We start from the raw sequence: 13,976 nt of genomic DNA on the forward strand, positions 1-13,976 counted from the left end.
ACATCCATCTGGCTGGGGCCAGGGCTGCCCGCTTTCCCCTCTGCCACTCTCCTTCCCCAGGGGCCAGGCCTGCCCTTCCCCAGCTGCAGGACAGGGCAGGAGGTCGATGCTATAAATGCACCGGCATGTCCCTCATGCCGCCTCACACCAGGCTCTGGGGAGCAGAGCTACATACTTTGGGAACAAGGGACAGAGGGGGCTCAAGGGACATAAAGAAAACAGAGACATTTCCTTAAAGGGCAGATGCCTCCCTCACAGTGAGCCCCACGTTGGGCCGGGGCTGAGAGCGTTGCCTCAAATATGGCACTGCCTGCAGGTGCCATCGCCCTGCCAGCGAGGGGAGCAGGGGGCACTCCCGGCACATCCCTGCAGCAGGCGAGCCCTGGCAGCCCCACAGGATGGCCTCCCCAGTGCCTGGCTAGGAGCTCACAGGGAACGGGCTCACCTCGCTGCCTTCACACCTTCTGGGTGAGGGGCAGGGGCCCAGGCTGCCTGGGAGCACTGAAGGAGTCCAGTGTAGGCAGCCGTTCTCCCCAACAACATCCCACCCTGCTCCCTCTAAGTCCCTTTTCCCATTTGAGCATCAAATTTTCCGCATGGTCATCTTCTCCCCTGAAAAATCCTACCTTTGATATTTCAGATGAAAAAGCCCAACAGAAATCCATCTTGGTATTGCTCTTAAGCTGCGTGTAGCCAGGACCTCCTGTGTCATCCCCAAAGTCCCTGGAGAACATCCCTGAAATCCTCAGGACATTATTTTTGTCCTGCTGCTATTTAGGACACTGGAGTGGGCCTGATCAGGGCTGGAGGCTTCCGCCGGGGAGAGTGCCAGCCCTGCCATGCCCCAGCGCCTGGCACAGCCATTGCCTTGGGCTCCTGCTGCTGCTGCTGCTGCCCCAGTCCAGGGGTAAGAGTCCCCCAACACCCACCCACATCCTGCACCATGATGGGACTCCTAAGGTCAACACAGCACTAAGAAGTAAGGTGCTGGACTACACTCACCCACCTTTCATCCCAGAGTGCCCATGTTTGATCCTCTGTATTTCATTCAATTCCTTTCCCCAGTCCTGCCACCCACCTCTTAGACTCTCTTCAGCTCCTCTACCAGTGAGTGCAGAGGACTTGGTTGATGGCTAATGCTGAGAGAAACCAATGTCTCCCCAGCGGGGTCAGAAGGCAAAAGGCAGAGGGCTGGAGACTGGATGGTTGTATATGAGAGTAGGAATGGGGACGGGCATGGTCTGGCAGGGGCTGCCCTGGCATCAGTCTCTCTGCATGGGGAATCCCAGGCGTCTCTGCCAGGAGATCGCTGCCAATTTCTTCTGGGAAACACAAGGCTCTGCAGTGCCTTTGCAGGCAAGCAGGGCCGCACCAGTGGTTCCTGGATGGTTTGCATTGATCTTCAAGAAGACAACCTGCAAGCAACCTGCCTGGGCACCCAGCCCATGAAGGACTCCCCAGAGCCATGCGATGGTAGCCCCGACCCCAAGAGCTGCAGGCAGCAGCACATCCCCAGCTTCTGGTTCCCGCGGCCTCGGTGCCTGCTCCCAGCCCAGGTGCGCAGGGGGATGTGTTTGCTGAGGGGGAGGCTGACAATAGGGGGAAATGGGCCGTGCTGTGCGGCCTGACGGCGGTGGCTGGCGGCTCCGGCCGTGCTGCCCGCGGCAGACGGAAGCAGCGGCCTTAGTCAGCCCCGGCCGCACGTGGCAGGAACTCTGCTGTTTGTTTTGATTCCTCAGGAGGGGGGTTCAGCCTCCCAGGGGACCTGCGGCCCAAGCCACAGGCACCTGATGGCCCCGCACCCTGCCTGGGGAGAGCAGGGTCTCTTCCTACAATGCCTCAATGCCTGAGGGCTGCAGGGGCTGGGGCCAGCCTGGGTCAGACACAGGTTTTGAAGGGGAACAGGATGGGCACCTGGGCTGCCCAAAAGCGCTTAAGGCAGAATACCCAGGTGAGGGGAACCCAGCAAGCCTGGCTGCTCCTCCTGGGCATAGCTTAAGTCTCCCATGGGGGCCAGGGACTATGTCACTGAGGACGAGGTCCCCGAGACTGCCAGACCCAAGCCCTGGGCAGCCACAGCCCTCAGCCCGGCACTGCCCCAAGAACAGGTCAGCAGACAGCAGGACCCAGCACTGCTCAGCGTTAATGCCTTGCCTTTCAGCGCCCACCTGGCCAAAGGCTGAGGCTCAGCCCAGGGCAGGGGACTAGGTTGCCTTCCCAGCCAGGCAAAGCTGTGGGCAGGCAGCTAAGTGCCGCTGGCAGCAGGCAGGAGGGCTCATGCCAACCACCCATCTTGCAGCCCGGCCATCAGCCATCTGTGCCCAAGAGAGAGGCGAGGGAGAGCACACACGTTTTCAGGGAGCGCAGCCCTGCAGCAGGGTGAGGCCGTGGGGAGCCGGACCGCAGCCTCGAGCATACGTGGGTGTCTACAGGTAAGCATTGTGTCAGCAGCCACGGCACGGTGTGCGGTTGCTGTGCCAAACAACAGCCCCTTCACATGAGTCCAGAGCAACAAGCAGCTCACCCCACTCTGCCTGAGCTCCTCTCATGAGGCCCTGGTGGGAGCAGAGCACCAAAGTGCAGAAAGCTTGCAGGGATTTCCCTTCCCCTGGCAGCTGCGGAGCACTGCGCTTGCAGACGCCCAAAGAGGCTGTTACCAGGACAGGCGGGTGCAGCAGCGCGTGCGTGGCTCCCCGTCACTGCAGAGACGGGCGGGACCTCTCCGTTTCCCCACAGCCGGGAGGGATGCACTATGGCAGCCCCAGGAGCGGCGGGACAGTCCCAGCAGCCCAACACCCTGCAAAGGGACAGAGATTACTTCTCCACTGGAGAACCCAGCATATTCTGCACATCTATCGTGTTTCATCTCCTGTGGGGAAAGGGCAGCGAGCATTGTGCACAAGAGCACAAACTGCCCATTGCTTGGCCACTGCCCCTCGCCTCCCAGCTCTCCCAGCCCAGCCAGCTGGTGGGCAGGGGCTGCCAGGCGCTTGTCTCCCCTGCCAAACTCGAACCCGATCCCTGCCCAGCCCAGAGCTCCTGGCTGCTTATCATGTGGATGCAGTTCTCCTGCTTTTAGCTGTCATAATATTGACACAAAGTGAAATAATAGTGACGCTAGCCTCTGCCTGGGTCTGGAAGGCAAATAGACAAGGAGAGGGGAGCAGCAGGCTCCGCTGTGGTGTGGGATGGGGCAGCAGCCCTGGCTGCTTCTAAGCTCTGCTCCCCTGCATCATTCCTGCTGCTAAGGGGAGGCTGTGGGATGTGGCAGAGAGGAGACACGGGCTCTGCAGCACGCACTCCCCATCGAGGAGTGAACGTGTGCGCCGGCAGGGCTTCGTCCCGGAGGTTTTCCCAGGACGTGGGCGGAGGAGTGGCTCATCTCTCCCTTTCCTTGAAACCTGGCAGGCAATGAATAGCTGCCATCACCCACAGCAGACAATGAGCACAGCAAGCCCCGGGCCAGCTGCAGCACCGGAGCCTGAGCAGGGAACTGCAGGGAGCTGGCCAGTGACCAGGAAGCAGCCCAGACCGGTGGTGTCACCAAGCCCTCGGTGGCCACAAAGCGGATGGGCCGTGCTTTGTCTCACCCCAAGGGCCTGGCTTCCTGCAGCCGCGCCAGCTTTGCTCGGGGTCTTCTCCAAAGCCAGCCTGGGCAGACAGGCCCCCGGCACCCCCTCCTCCCCAGCCCACTGCGTGCCCTCTGCGCCAGGACAGAGATGCGGCCACCATCTGAGCCATGCCACCAAACCTCTTGAGGCGCTTGTGCCTGTGGTGTCCCAGAGCGAAGCCAAGGCCCTTTGGGCACACGAAGGGCTGGCGCAGCGTTAGCCATGCTGGGGTCAGCGCTCCCGCCCAGCCCTGCCCAGCCCAGCCCAGCACTCCCTTGTCCCTCACCAGTGCTTGTTTTCCTACATGACAGGCAGCAACTTCCCACACTTCCCTCACCTCTTCCTGAGCAGCCCGGCCTTTGAACCGCTGTCTCCAGCTGCCTGCATCCCGAGAGGAGACCCGGGCAACAGCCACAGCTGGGCGAGCTGAGGCGTGAGGCTCTGCCAAGGGGAAGCCAGCTTCCCATGGCCCTCCCCGGGGCTGGGAAGGGTGAGGGGCAGCCTGGCCTCGGTTGCTTCCACAGCAAGCCCTAGAAAAACCCTCCCGCTTCCCAGCCTCAGGCTCTATTTTTAAGGCTCCAAAAAGGAGAAGGGCAGGAGTGGTGAGCTGGCTGGCAGGAGAGAGAGTCCGTGGGCCAGATTCAGAACCACCTACTTGTTTCCCACTGGGACTGCGGACTCCGGTGGTACCGCCAGGGCCTGGCGCCGGGCTGGGCCTGCCAAGGTGCCGCACCGACGTTGAGGCTGAGCCAGCAGCCCAATTCCAGGCACACGCAGGCGCACGTACGCACGGGCTGCTGAGCATGGACCTGCACCCAACCCTTGCTGAGCTGAGGAGCTGGATCCCTCCAGCCGCTCCTCCGGCAGGCCCTGCCTGTTTCTCCTGGACCACCCAGGCGCTTACAGTGGCCACGCTGCCCTGAGGATGATTGGTTCTGGGGACAGCTGCTGCCAAGGGTCACCAGCAGAACACGTGCCCTGGTACCTGCAGTGTCAGCCGTGAATCTCAGGCGTGCTGAAACTGCCGATGACTCAGGCTATGTGTGCGTGTGCCTGCAGACACACAGAGCTGAGCTGCCCAGCTGTTCGTGTACCTGCTTTTGATCACCAGCAGTTTGTTTGGGGTTTCTGTCTTTCCCTGTAAGCTCGAGTTTTAAACGTGTGTTCAGCACTCAGTCCTGGCCATTGTTTCCATCCACTAAGTGATTTACTTCCTCCCCTGCAGCATGCACAAAAGACTGTTTTGGGCTCCATAAGCCCATCAGCAGATTGACTGCTGCCTCCTTCAGCAGAGCTTTGGGCTTGACTCGTCCCCTCTGGTTTTGTCTCAGGCCTTTGAGCATGGACTTTCCAAAGAGCAATAACATCACACCAAAGACACCTTCAGTGCATCTTCCTGCTCTGACTGTGCTCTGTGCTCACACACCACCCGTCGCACGGCCACTCGTGCCCAGCAGGTGCCTGAGGCACCTGGCAATGGCCCTATGCCGCTGTTCACCCGCCCAGCCCTCGCCGCTGGTGCTGCACTGACAGCCTGTCCTGGTGCTCCTGCTGGGCTGTGCCTGCTGGCCCTCAGCTCCTGGCTCCTTCCCCTCGCCTGTGCTGAGCGTGAGCAGCTCGCTTTGCTTACCCGGCTGTCACAGGCGAGTCCAATTACTAGAGTTCAGCAAACTCTGATTCCCCTCCCTGGCATTTCATCCAGCCCACTTAGCTGCCGAGAGTTTCTAATCCAAACAGCCTCCCAGCACACGATGTTCCAAGTGCTCCTGGGCTCCATTCAGCCTCTGTCCCGCCTTCTCCTCCCTCACACACATGCTCAGGGGATGACATTCAGCCCCCGGGGATGCACAGTTCCCTCAGTGGAGGGAAGCAACGTCTCCAGCCGACAGCACAGGGCACAACGCTGTCCCAGGCAGGCTGGCAGCTCTCCGAGATGAGCCAGATTTCAGCTCCTCTGCAGGCCCAGCGAACGTGCTGCTTTGCTCGGCCAGCCAGCTCATCCCCTGCTCAGCTCATCCCCTGCTCAGCTCTCTTGCCCACAGCACTAGCACTGTCTGCAGTGTTGTCAGCCCCCTTGCTTGCCCACACACCATCTGGGATGCCGCACTGGCCAACTCTGCCCCAGGGGACCCAAATATGACAAGGAAGGGAAAGGAAGGAGGGTGTGCTATGCAGGAGGCTGCTGTCTGTGGCTGCAGCAGGAGGGGCCCTGCTCCATAACAGCCAGCAGCTGTGGACCACCAGGTGAGTCACCTTCTGAGCTGCCCAAAAGCACAAACGTATCCTCACCACACTGGCTTGGCCAGCACAGCCCGCAAAGCAGTGAGACTTCAGCCAAGCACACCAAGACATGTCTCTCCAGCTGCCTTCCCGACATGCTCCACAGTCCCTGCGCTGTCATTCCTCTTCCCTGATCCCTCCTTTTCAGTCTTCCTGGGCACTCCTTGCTTAACTCTTTGGGTCCTGGCAGCAGCTGCTAGCAAATGACAACCAGATATCTCGTAGCCATGGTCCCTCTGAGCAGCCCCAGCCTGCGGTTTGCCTTTCAGCTCTCCAGAGAGCTGCAGGTTCTGGCTCGGCTCAGCTCCACAGGGATAACAGCTCCCAAACTCTCCATTCAGAGGCTTTCATTCATGAAATCGAAGCACAGGACTCTGCCTCTCGAGGGAGCTGGACTGCCAGTCCTCTTTGGCTGCTGGGGCAGCAGCGCCCAGCAGAAAGGTCTGTAGGGAACAGGGCAGGAAGAGCATGAGCAGGGAAAAACCTCTGCAGCCTGGCAAGGGCCTGAGAAGCAACTGTCCCACAGTAGTTACTGGGACCAGAGCAGGGAATGTAAACAGCCCAGCATCCACAAAGAGGTCATAACCTCAGAGTCCAGTTTCCCTTCCTCTTCTCCCTCCTGCCTAATCTCCAAGAGCTGCTCTGTTTACTAGTGAGATAAGTAAACAAACAAAAGCAAGCTCCGGAGCAGTGGTTGTTATTTTCTGCTGGCCCACAGGCTGCATGGCCCGCTGTGGGGCACAGGCGTGGGAGTGCAGGGGCAGCCCCAGGGGCACAGCAGCCCTCCCCTGCCTGGCCTGCAGTGCAGCTGCCTGTGGGGGCAAATGCAAAGCTGGGCAGCCCTTGCTGCAGGGACCTTGGATTTCTGAAAGATGGAAGAAAACTGACCCCTAAAGCTGGAGAGAAGGGGGAACAAAGGCAAAAGGGAGTAAGGGTCTGCCTGGCCAGCACAGTAGGGCTTGGCGCTGCCAACGGCAAGCCCTGGTACCCTCTCTCCAGGGGCAAAGGGTAAGACAAGCTCATTAAGAAGGGAAACTGCCTTCCAGCCAGGGCAACAGCACCCTCTGAGCACATCCAGGCAAACCCAGACACGTGGCTTTTGCGGGTGTCTGAGGGATGCACAGGGTTCCTTCCACAGGCTGGCAGGCACCCTGGCTTCCAGGCACACAGGGGCACTTGGGTAAGAGGCAGGAGAGGTGTGGAAAGATTCTCAATCCCCGCAAACTTGGAGTGACAAATCACCTACAATGTGTCCTGAAGAGCCAGCTGTGAGTATGTTGTTGGTGACCCAACTGCCCCTGGGTGGCAGCTGGCTGTAGGATGAGGTCTAGAAGCATCAGATGAATACAAGAGATGCGATGGCCACCCCAGGCCCTACAGCCCCCTGCAGGAAGCACCCGCTGACAGCTGCCAGCATCAACCAGTTGGCTTTGGTTTCCTAATCTAAAACAACAGGACACAGAGCAGAGCCACAAAGCAAGGAATTATTCCGTGGCTCCCGCCTGCTCCTTGGGCACAGAGCTTCAGGAACTAGACACAAAGGAGCTGCATTCCTGCCTTATCCAGGGCCGGCTCCGGCCCTGCCAGCAAGAACAATCGGCTGCCAGGAACTGCGCCCTTCCCACCCCATTTGCTTTGGCTCTTCGCGTCTCGAACGCCGCACGGTCCAAAGTAAATCCCCGCAGATGGGCTCTGCCCGCGGCTCCTCGCGGCCCCGCCTTCCGCACGCGGGCCCGGCCCTGCCCCGCAGCGCTGCCCCCGCGGCGGCGTCACGGCTGCGGGCGGGCCCCGGGGAGCCTCGCTGTGTCGCGCCGTGCCGTGTCGAGCAGTGCCATGTGGGCCACTGCCACGGCGTGCCGTGCTGGCCAGTGCCGGGCCGTGGCCGGCGCGCAGCCGGCTGCCGCCGCCCCACTAGCCCCCGCGCAGCGGGCAGGGGGCAGCGGGCGGCGGGCGGCGGGAGGGTCCGGCGCGGCGAGCGCGGTCAGGGGTCACGGCCCGCGCCCGCGTCACGGGATACCCGTCCCCCGGCCCACGGGCAGGCTGCTCTTCTGATTGGTTGCGTCGCCGCCGGGGGGCGGGAGCAATTCTGCAGGCTCGGCCAATGGGGAGGCGGGAGGGCGGAAACGACGCCGCAGCCATGCCGGGCGCCGCCGAGCGTGGGTCCGAGCTGTCGGAGCAGATCGAGGCGTTCGTGGCGCAGCTGCGGGGCGGCGGCGAGAGGCCGCGCTCCGAGGACACGGCCCGGCAGACGCTGTCGCTGCTGCGGAAGATCGTGGCGCACGGGCGATGGAGCCGCGCCGGTGAGGGTCGGGCGGCGGGAGGGCGGCGGGGCCGCGGCGCCGCGCTGCCACCGGGCCCGGCGCTCTGGCTGCGGCCGCGGGGCGCGGGCGGAGCAGGGAGGCTGCGCGGGCCCGGCGCGACAGGCGTGTGGGCCGCAGCCGGCGGCGGGTGTGTGCTGGCGGGGCCTGTCCTGCCGCAGCCCTGGCCGCCTCGCTCCGCTCCGCTGCGGCAGCCGGTGTCGGTGCGAGGGAGCAGCGCGGGACCCCCGCCTCGGCCGCCGGCCCCGCCGCAGGCGCGTTCCTCTCGCTGAACTCGCAGCTTACGGCCGTCCGTAATGTTCGAACGCGCGTCGCGACCCTGCGATTTGCGCTACAGAAACCCCACTGGAGCCGCCCGCCCTGACGTGTCTCGCTGCTGCCCTTCGCAGGGCTGCGTTGCCAGGGCTGGAGCGAATCTGTCCTCCGGCCGTAGGGCTGCGGGGGATGGGTCCACTTTGGGCAGCGACAGCCAAGACCATCCTCTCTTTCAGGGGAGCTCATGGAGTTGATCCGGAGAGAGGGCCAGAGGATGACAGCAGCCCAGCCCTCTGAAACGACTGTGGGCAACATGGTGCGACGAGTGCTGAAGGTCATCCGGGAAGAGTATGGCAGGTGAAGCTCTACTCTTTTACTGCCTGTGCCGCTCCTAGGAACCTGTAACATCCCTCCCACACTGCTGGAGACCCTTTTAGTTTCCATTGCCCCCTTTTCCTGCCTGTCTTTTAGAGGGACTCAATGAGTTTATCCTCAAAGGAAGCTTGTAGTTTTCAGTGTAGCTGATGACATTTCCTGTAGTGAAACTCCACTTGGTGTATGCATGTTGGGTGCATGAGAACAGTCTGTGCCGTGCCCTTGGGCTGTTCTCTCCTTGCGTTCCCAAGAGGCCCCATCCTGCTGGAGCCCTGAGCCCACTTCTTATCTGTGGGCTGCAGTGTTAGCACACGACTTAGGAAGGTCTTTCTGGGCACAGCTTTGCATGTCATTCCGATAGAGATAAGGGAACCCTTTGGCATGGCATGGGGTACCTCCAGTGTGTGATTTTCCTTCCCCTCGCATCTGTGCGAGCTGTGTGGCAGGGCCGCTGCTCAGCCTGGCCCTGCACCTGTGCTGTCCTCAGGCTGAAGGGCAGCTTCTCTCCACAGGCTACACGGGCGCAGTGAGGAGAGCGACCAGCAAGAATCCCTGCACAGGCTCCTGACCTCGGGGGGGCTGAGCGAGGATTTCAGCACCCCTTATCCTCCTCTCAGAGCTAATGTGATTGAAGCTATTAACGAGCTGCTAATAGAGCTCGGTAAGGATCGGTCTTAACCACCCAAAAGTAGAGCTTCTGACAGGGTAGGACTGATGCTTCCCCCTCCTCCTAGATGGGAAGAAAACAGGAAGATTTTGTCCCACTTACATGATGTAGTCAAGGTCCTCTTTGGTTTGGAGAGAGATGGGTGGAACGGCGTGGAGGGAATGGAACGGGAGCCTATTGGCCTAGGTTGTTGGTGTCCTGGGAAGTGCTGCTTTCCCACCCACAGCTTCCTTCTGTTGCAGAGGGCACCACGGATAACATTGCGATGCAGGCGCTGGAGCACATCCACTCCAACGAGGTGATCATGACCATCGGGTACTCGCGCACGGTGGAGGCCTTCCTGAAGGAGGCTGCCCGCAAGCGCAAGTTCCAGCTCATCGTGGCCGAGTGCGCGCCCTTCTGCCAGGTGAGGCCCTGCCCTGCCCCACACACTCCCACTGAGCCCTGCGCTCTGGGGCTGAGCTGAGCGCTGGATAAGTTCCTCTGCCGCTGACAGGTGGAAGGCTGCTCGTTATCCTGCTCCGTGTCCTCTGGACGGAGGGCTCCATCACTTGATGTTCTTGTCATTGGGACAGGAATTGAGTGCTCGTCTCTCGACAGCAGCGCTGTGGGAGCTTTGTGCCAGGGGACTGTCTGGATCCTCTCTTTTCAGGGTCATGAAATGGCCGTCCGACTATCTAAAGAGAACATTGAGACCACGGTCATGAGCGACGCCGCTATCTTCGCTGTCATGTCTCGAGTCAACAAGGTAAGGAGGGCTGCATGGAGGAGGGAGCTCAGCACGCCCCAGCAGCAATGGCTGCATTTCTTCACTGAATAGTCCCTGTCTACAGCTGAGGTGGAGGTTTGGTGTTGAACCCCAAGTTAATATGGTGTCTAACTGCACGGTGACATACTCTTCTGCTTTCGTAGCAGAACAGTTACAAGAAACCAAGCCAGGAGAGTCTCAAATTTTTTAAAGATTGTGGAACAAAAAGCAGCATTTTTAAGGGGGAGAAACTCTCCTTGCCTGGAAACCACAACCTGGATGATGAAGGGAATCACTGAGCTGTGTCCTTTCAACAGACCTGTTCTGTACTTTTAGAGAAGGGAAGACTTGGCACCCCAAACTAAAAAAAGCACTTGTAACCTAATAAAATCCAGCCATACCACTTCCTGTCTATTTTAAGCAGCTTTATGTTATTCCCATTTTACAGCAAGGGAATTGTTGCAGCCAGCAGTCAAGTGACTTGTGGAAAGCTTACTTTGCAGACTCCTAGAACAGCAGGGAGCACAGCCCATTTCCTGCTTGGTGTTCTCTGCAGTAGAACATATATTTGCCCTCTGCAGTTGTCTGTGCTGGCCTCACCGTGCTGCTCTTGTTAGGGAGGAACGTCAGTGCAGAACCAGTGCCAGATGAAACAGATCGGGCCTCCAGCTGCCCTGTAACTCCAGCCTTTGGCTGTCCTGACCAACTCCTCCAGCTCATCCGGCAGGGGCTGAGCCAGGAAGCGTTCCTGCATCCCTTCCCCAGTTTGTGTGCAACGTGCAGTCTAACACTGGTTTGCCTTTTAAGGTCATCATTGGTACAAAGACGATCCTGGCCAACGGTGCTCTGATCGCGGTGAGTGGGACGCACACGCTGGCCCTGGCAGCCAAACACCACTCCACGCCGCTCATCGTCTGCGCCCCCATGTTCAAGCTCTCGCCGCAGGTGAGCACAGCAGCTCCTCGGGGCTGCACCCACCCTGCGCAGAGGCAGATGGGGGGGAGCTTGGCGCGGAGAGCAGCAGCTGGGTGGTAAATGAGCCATCCTGCGCTGTCACTTCAGACAGGACATGCTTACCCAGATCTGGCGCACCTCAGGAGCTCCTTGAAGTGGCCTCCTCTTGCCACGTGAGCTGAGTAAGCGGTGCAGTGGCTGTAAGGATCTGGAGGCTACTGTCACCACACTTACTTTTCTTCACCCACAGCAGATTTTGGTTTCTGTCTTTAGTGTTGACAGACCCTGTGTACTGACTGAGGAGGCAGATGGAGATGCTCAAAGCTGTTCCTTAGGCTCAGTACCTTTTCAGTACTGTCAGATGAAGATGCAGACTGAGGAAGTCACTTCTCTGCTCCCTGGGCTTTGCAGAAGAGCAGCCAGCTCGTAGAAGGCTCTAAAAGCTCTGAGGAAAAATCTTTCATCTATAGACGTTGCAGAGGTTCTAGGCACAGGCAGTATCATAGGATCCTAGAATGGTAGGGGTTAGAAGGGACCTTTAGAGATATTAACCAGTCCAACCCCCCCTGCTTCTGCAGGTCCACCTAGATCAGCTCACACAGGAACATGTCCAGGCAGGTTTTGAAAACCTCCAGAGAAGTATGCAAAACTACTGTAAACAGATGTAGTATCATCTGGCAAGACAGCCCTCTGTTTTAGCACCCAGGATCTGTTTGCAGTAGGGTAATGAGGCAGTCTTGTTTCCTGACCTTTCTGTACTCTTTCTTCTTTAGTTCCCTAATGAAGAAGATTCATTCCACAAGTTTGTGTCACCACAGGAAGTGCTGCCATTCACAGAAGGTACTGGTTCTTCTTTATACAGGCTGGTCAAGCTGGTTCAGATTATGATTTTAGGATTGTTTTTTTAATAGCATATGACTGTCCTGTAACCCAAGACAGAAGAACCTTTCCTATTGTCTTACACAGAAAAAAGTGCTGGAAACCATCCAAATTTGTACATAACTTTCTATTACAGAAAGAGGATTCCGTTGGAAAACTGTCTTTACATTTTTGTTTCTGCTCTGAAATAATCAGTACTGTATTATTACAGGACTGTGCTAATGGTGCCAGGCAGGTAGCAGTTTGCTATGAGACACAGCAGATGCCCAGCACCGAGGGCAGCTTCCTTTCCTTCCTACAACTGATGTTAACTTCTTGAAACTTCATTACACAAGCCACTTGTTGAAGCCCGTTACCTCTGCAATGGGTGTCCCACACAAGCACCATCTTTAGAAAGGTGTCAGCTCCCAAGACAGCTTTTCAGATGGCAAAGTCTCCTTCAGAGCCCCATGTCCACGTGACAAAGAATATGAAAGGAAGATAGCAGGTTTAGCATTGTTTTTTCGGCCTTGTGAGCTTTTCTTTAAATAATAACTTTGTCAGTGTCAGGATTCTTGTATTCTAACTACACACTGGCAGACGTTTGGCCCTTAGTAAATCTACATCAGGAGGGATCAGGGGTTTTTATCAGTAAAAGCTACCGAAAGAGGGTGCTGCCATTCACCCAAGACTGCTGTATACCTGATGTCTGACATCAGTGAGGAAGCTGGATGTCCCAGCAAAGGCTTCCAGATGTCTCAGTACTGATTTTAGGGTGGCACATGTGTAGCAAATTTCTTCGGGGGTTTAGGGAGATGTACAGAAGGCTAAATTTACTTTCTTTGTGTTGCTTTGTCTAACATTGCTGCTGTTCATTTTCCAGGGGAGATCCTGGCAAAGATCAACGTTCACTGCCCAGTGTTTGACTATGTCCCTCCAGAGCTCATTACTCTCTTCATCTCTAACATTGGGGGCAACGCGCCTTCCTACATCTACCGCCTCATGAGTGAGCTCTACCACCCAGATGACTATGAACTCTAACACCATGAGGCATGTCACTCTCCAGACTCCTCCTATCTTTCCCTTTGGGAAGACACAGCAGCTAATTAAAGTGTACGTCACAAAGAGGTGTTGCTGTTGGGAATCGGTGGGGAATTTGCTCAGCAAGTCTTTCCTACCCAAAAGCAACCGCAGGCAGAGCTCTCGTACAGATATTGATCCCTGTGCTGGGTTACCAACCACGTGCAGCTGCTAACCCACTTGGATTCTGACACAGCAAGGCATACGTGTCACTCTCGGGGGCAGCTAAGCTGTTCCTTCCAAGTATGCTGCAATAAAGGCCGTTTACAGTGAGGTCACTGTTAAGCAGTTTTCCATATTCAGTTATTTTGTTTAAGTAGCGGGAATATTACCAGCATGAAAGAAGAGTTGCCTGTACCCATGATGCGGGCTCCAAGGTTTGCTTTCACATGTGAACGTGACAGGAATCCACTGGCATCTTCAAAAGGGGATTTTGGGTTTCTTGGTAGAATTTTCTATTTTTGGTGAGTTGCTGAAATGAAAACCAGCTTTTTGTAGAATGCTGGCGTAGAAATGCCATTCTTGATGAAAGAATGTCCCATCAGCTAACTTGTCCACCTCTGTCAGAAGGCAGAGATCAAGCTCTTGCTTCACTTACTGTAATCAAAGGGTCTTTCCCCTCCTGTACTACACTTGAGTGATTATTCTTCTTGGGTGGATGTATCTCATTTGGAAAGTCCATGATTTTTGTGAGGGGCAGCATGGACTGTCTTAAAAATGGGCCAGTCCGATAACTTCTCTGTAGTTCCTTTTATCAATGTATGGTAATAATGCTGCAGCACAGTTAAGACATCAAATGTGAGTAGTTTCCACTTCTTGTTTTGCCTTTG

At 57.5% G+C, this 13,976-nt stretch overlaps 1 protein-coding gene across 1 annotated transcript; it reads left to right on the forward strand.

Annotated features, from left to right (window-relative positions):
* The first annotated feature begins 7,976 nt into the window (after nt 1-7,976).
* On the forward strand, nt 7,977-13,880 carry EIF2B2 (eukaryotic translation initiation factor 2B subunit beta). Its single transcript, XM_061997618.1, has 8 exons — nt 7,977-8,191; nt 8,701-8,821; nt 9,352-9,500; nt 9,749-9,912; nt 10,159-10,254; nt 11,062-11,199; nt 11,982-12,048; nt 12,950-13,880. Exons 1-8 carry the CDS (start codon nt 7,993-7,995, stop codon nt 13,105-13,107), a joined length of 1,092 nt encoding a protein of 363 aa, XP_061853602.1. The 5' UTR covers nt 7,977-7,992; the 3' UTR covers nt 13,108-13,880.
* The last annotated feature ends 96 nt before the right edge of the window (nt 13,881-13,976 follow it).

Source organism: Colius striatus, chromosome 6 (assembly GCF_028858725.1).
Source record: "Colius striatus isolate bColStr4 chromosome 6, bColStr4.1.hap1, whole genome shotgun sequence".
Classification (NCBI taxonomy): Eukaryota; Metazoa; Chordata; class Aves; order Coliiformes; family Coliidae; genus Colius; species Colius striatus.

What these genes read in the sequence shown, in the direction of transcription:
- EIF2B2 (XM_061997618.1), top strand. Translation starts at nt 7,993, where the DNA reads ATGGGGAGGCGGGAGGGCGGAAACGACGCCGCAGCCATGCCGGGCGCC. An exon ending in TGTTCAAGCTCTCGCCGCAG is followed by an intron (nt 11,200 to 11,981) that starts GTGAGCACAGCA and finishes TTTCTTCTTTAG; the next exon opens with TTCCCTAATGAAGAAGATTC. An exon ending in AGTGCTGCCATTCACAGAAG is followed by an intron (nt 12,049 to 12,949) that starts GTACTGGTTCTT and finishes TTCATTTTCCAG; the next exon opens with GGGAGATCCTGGCAAAGATC.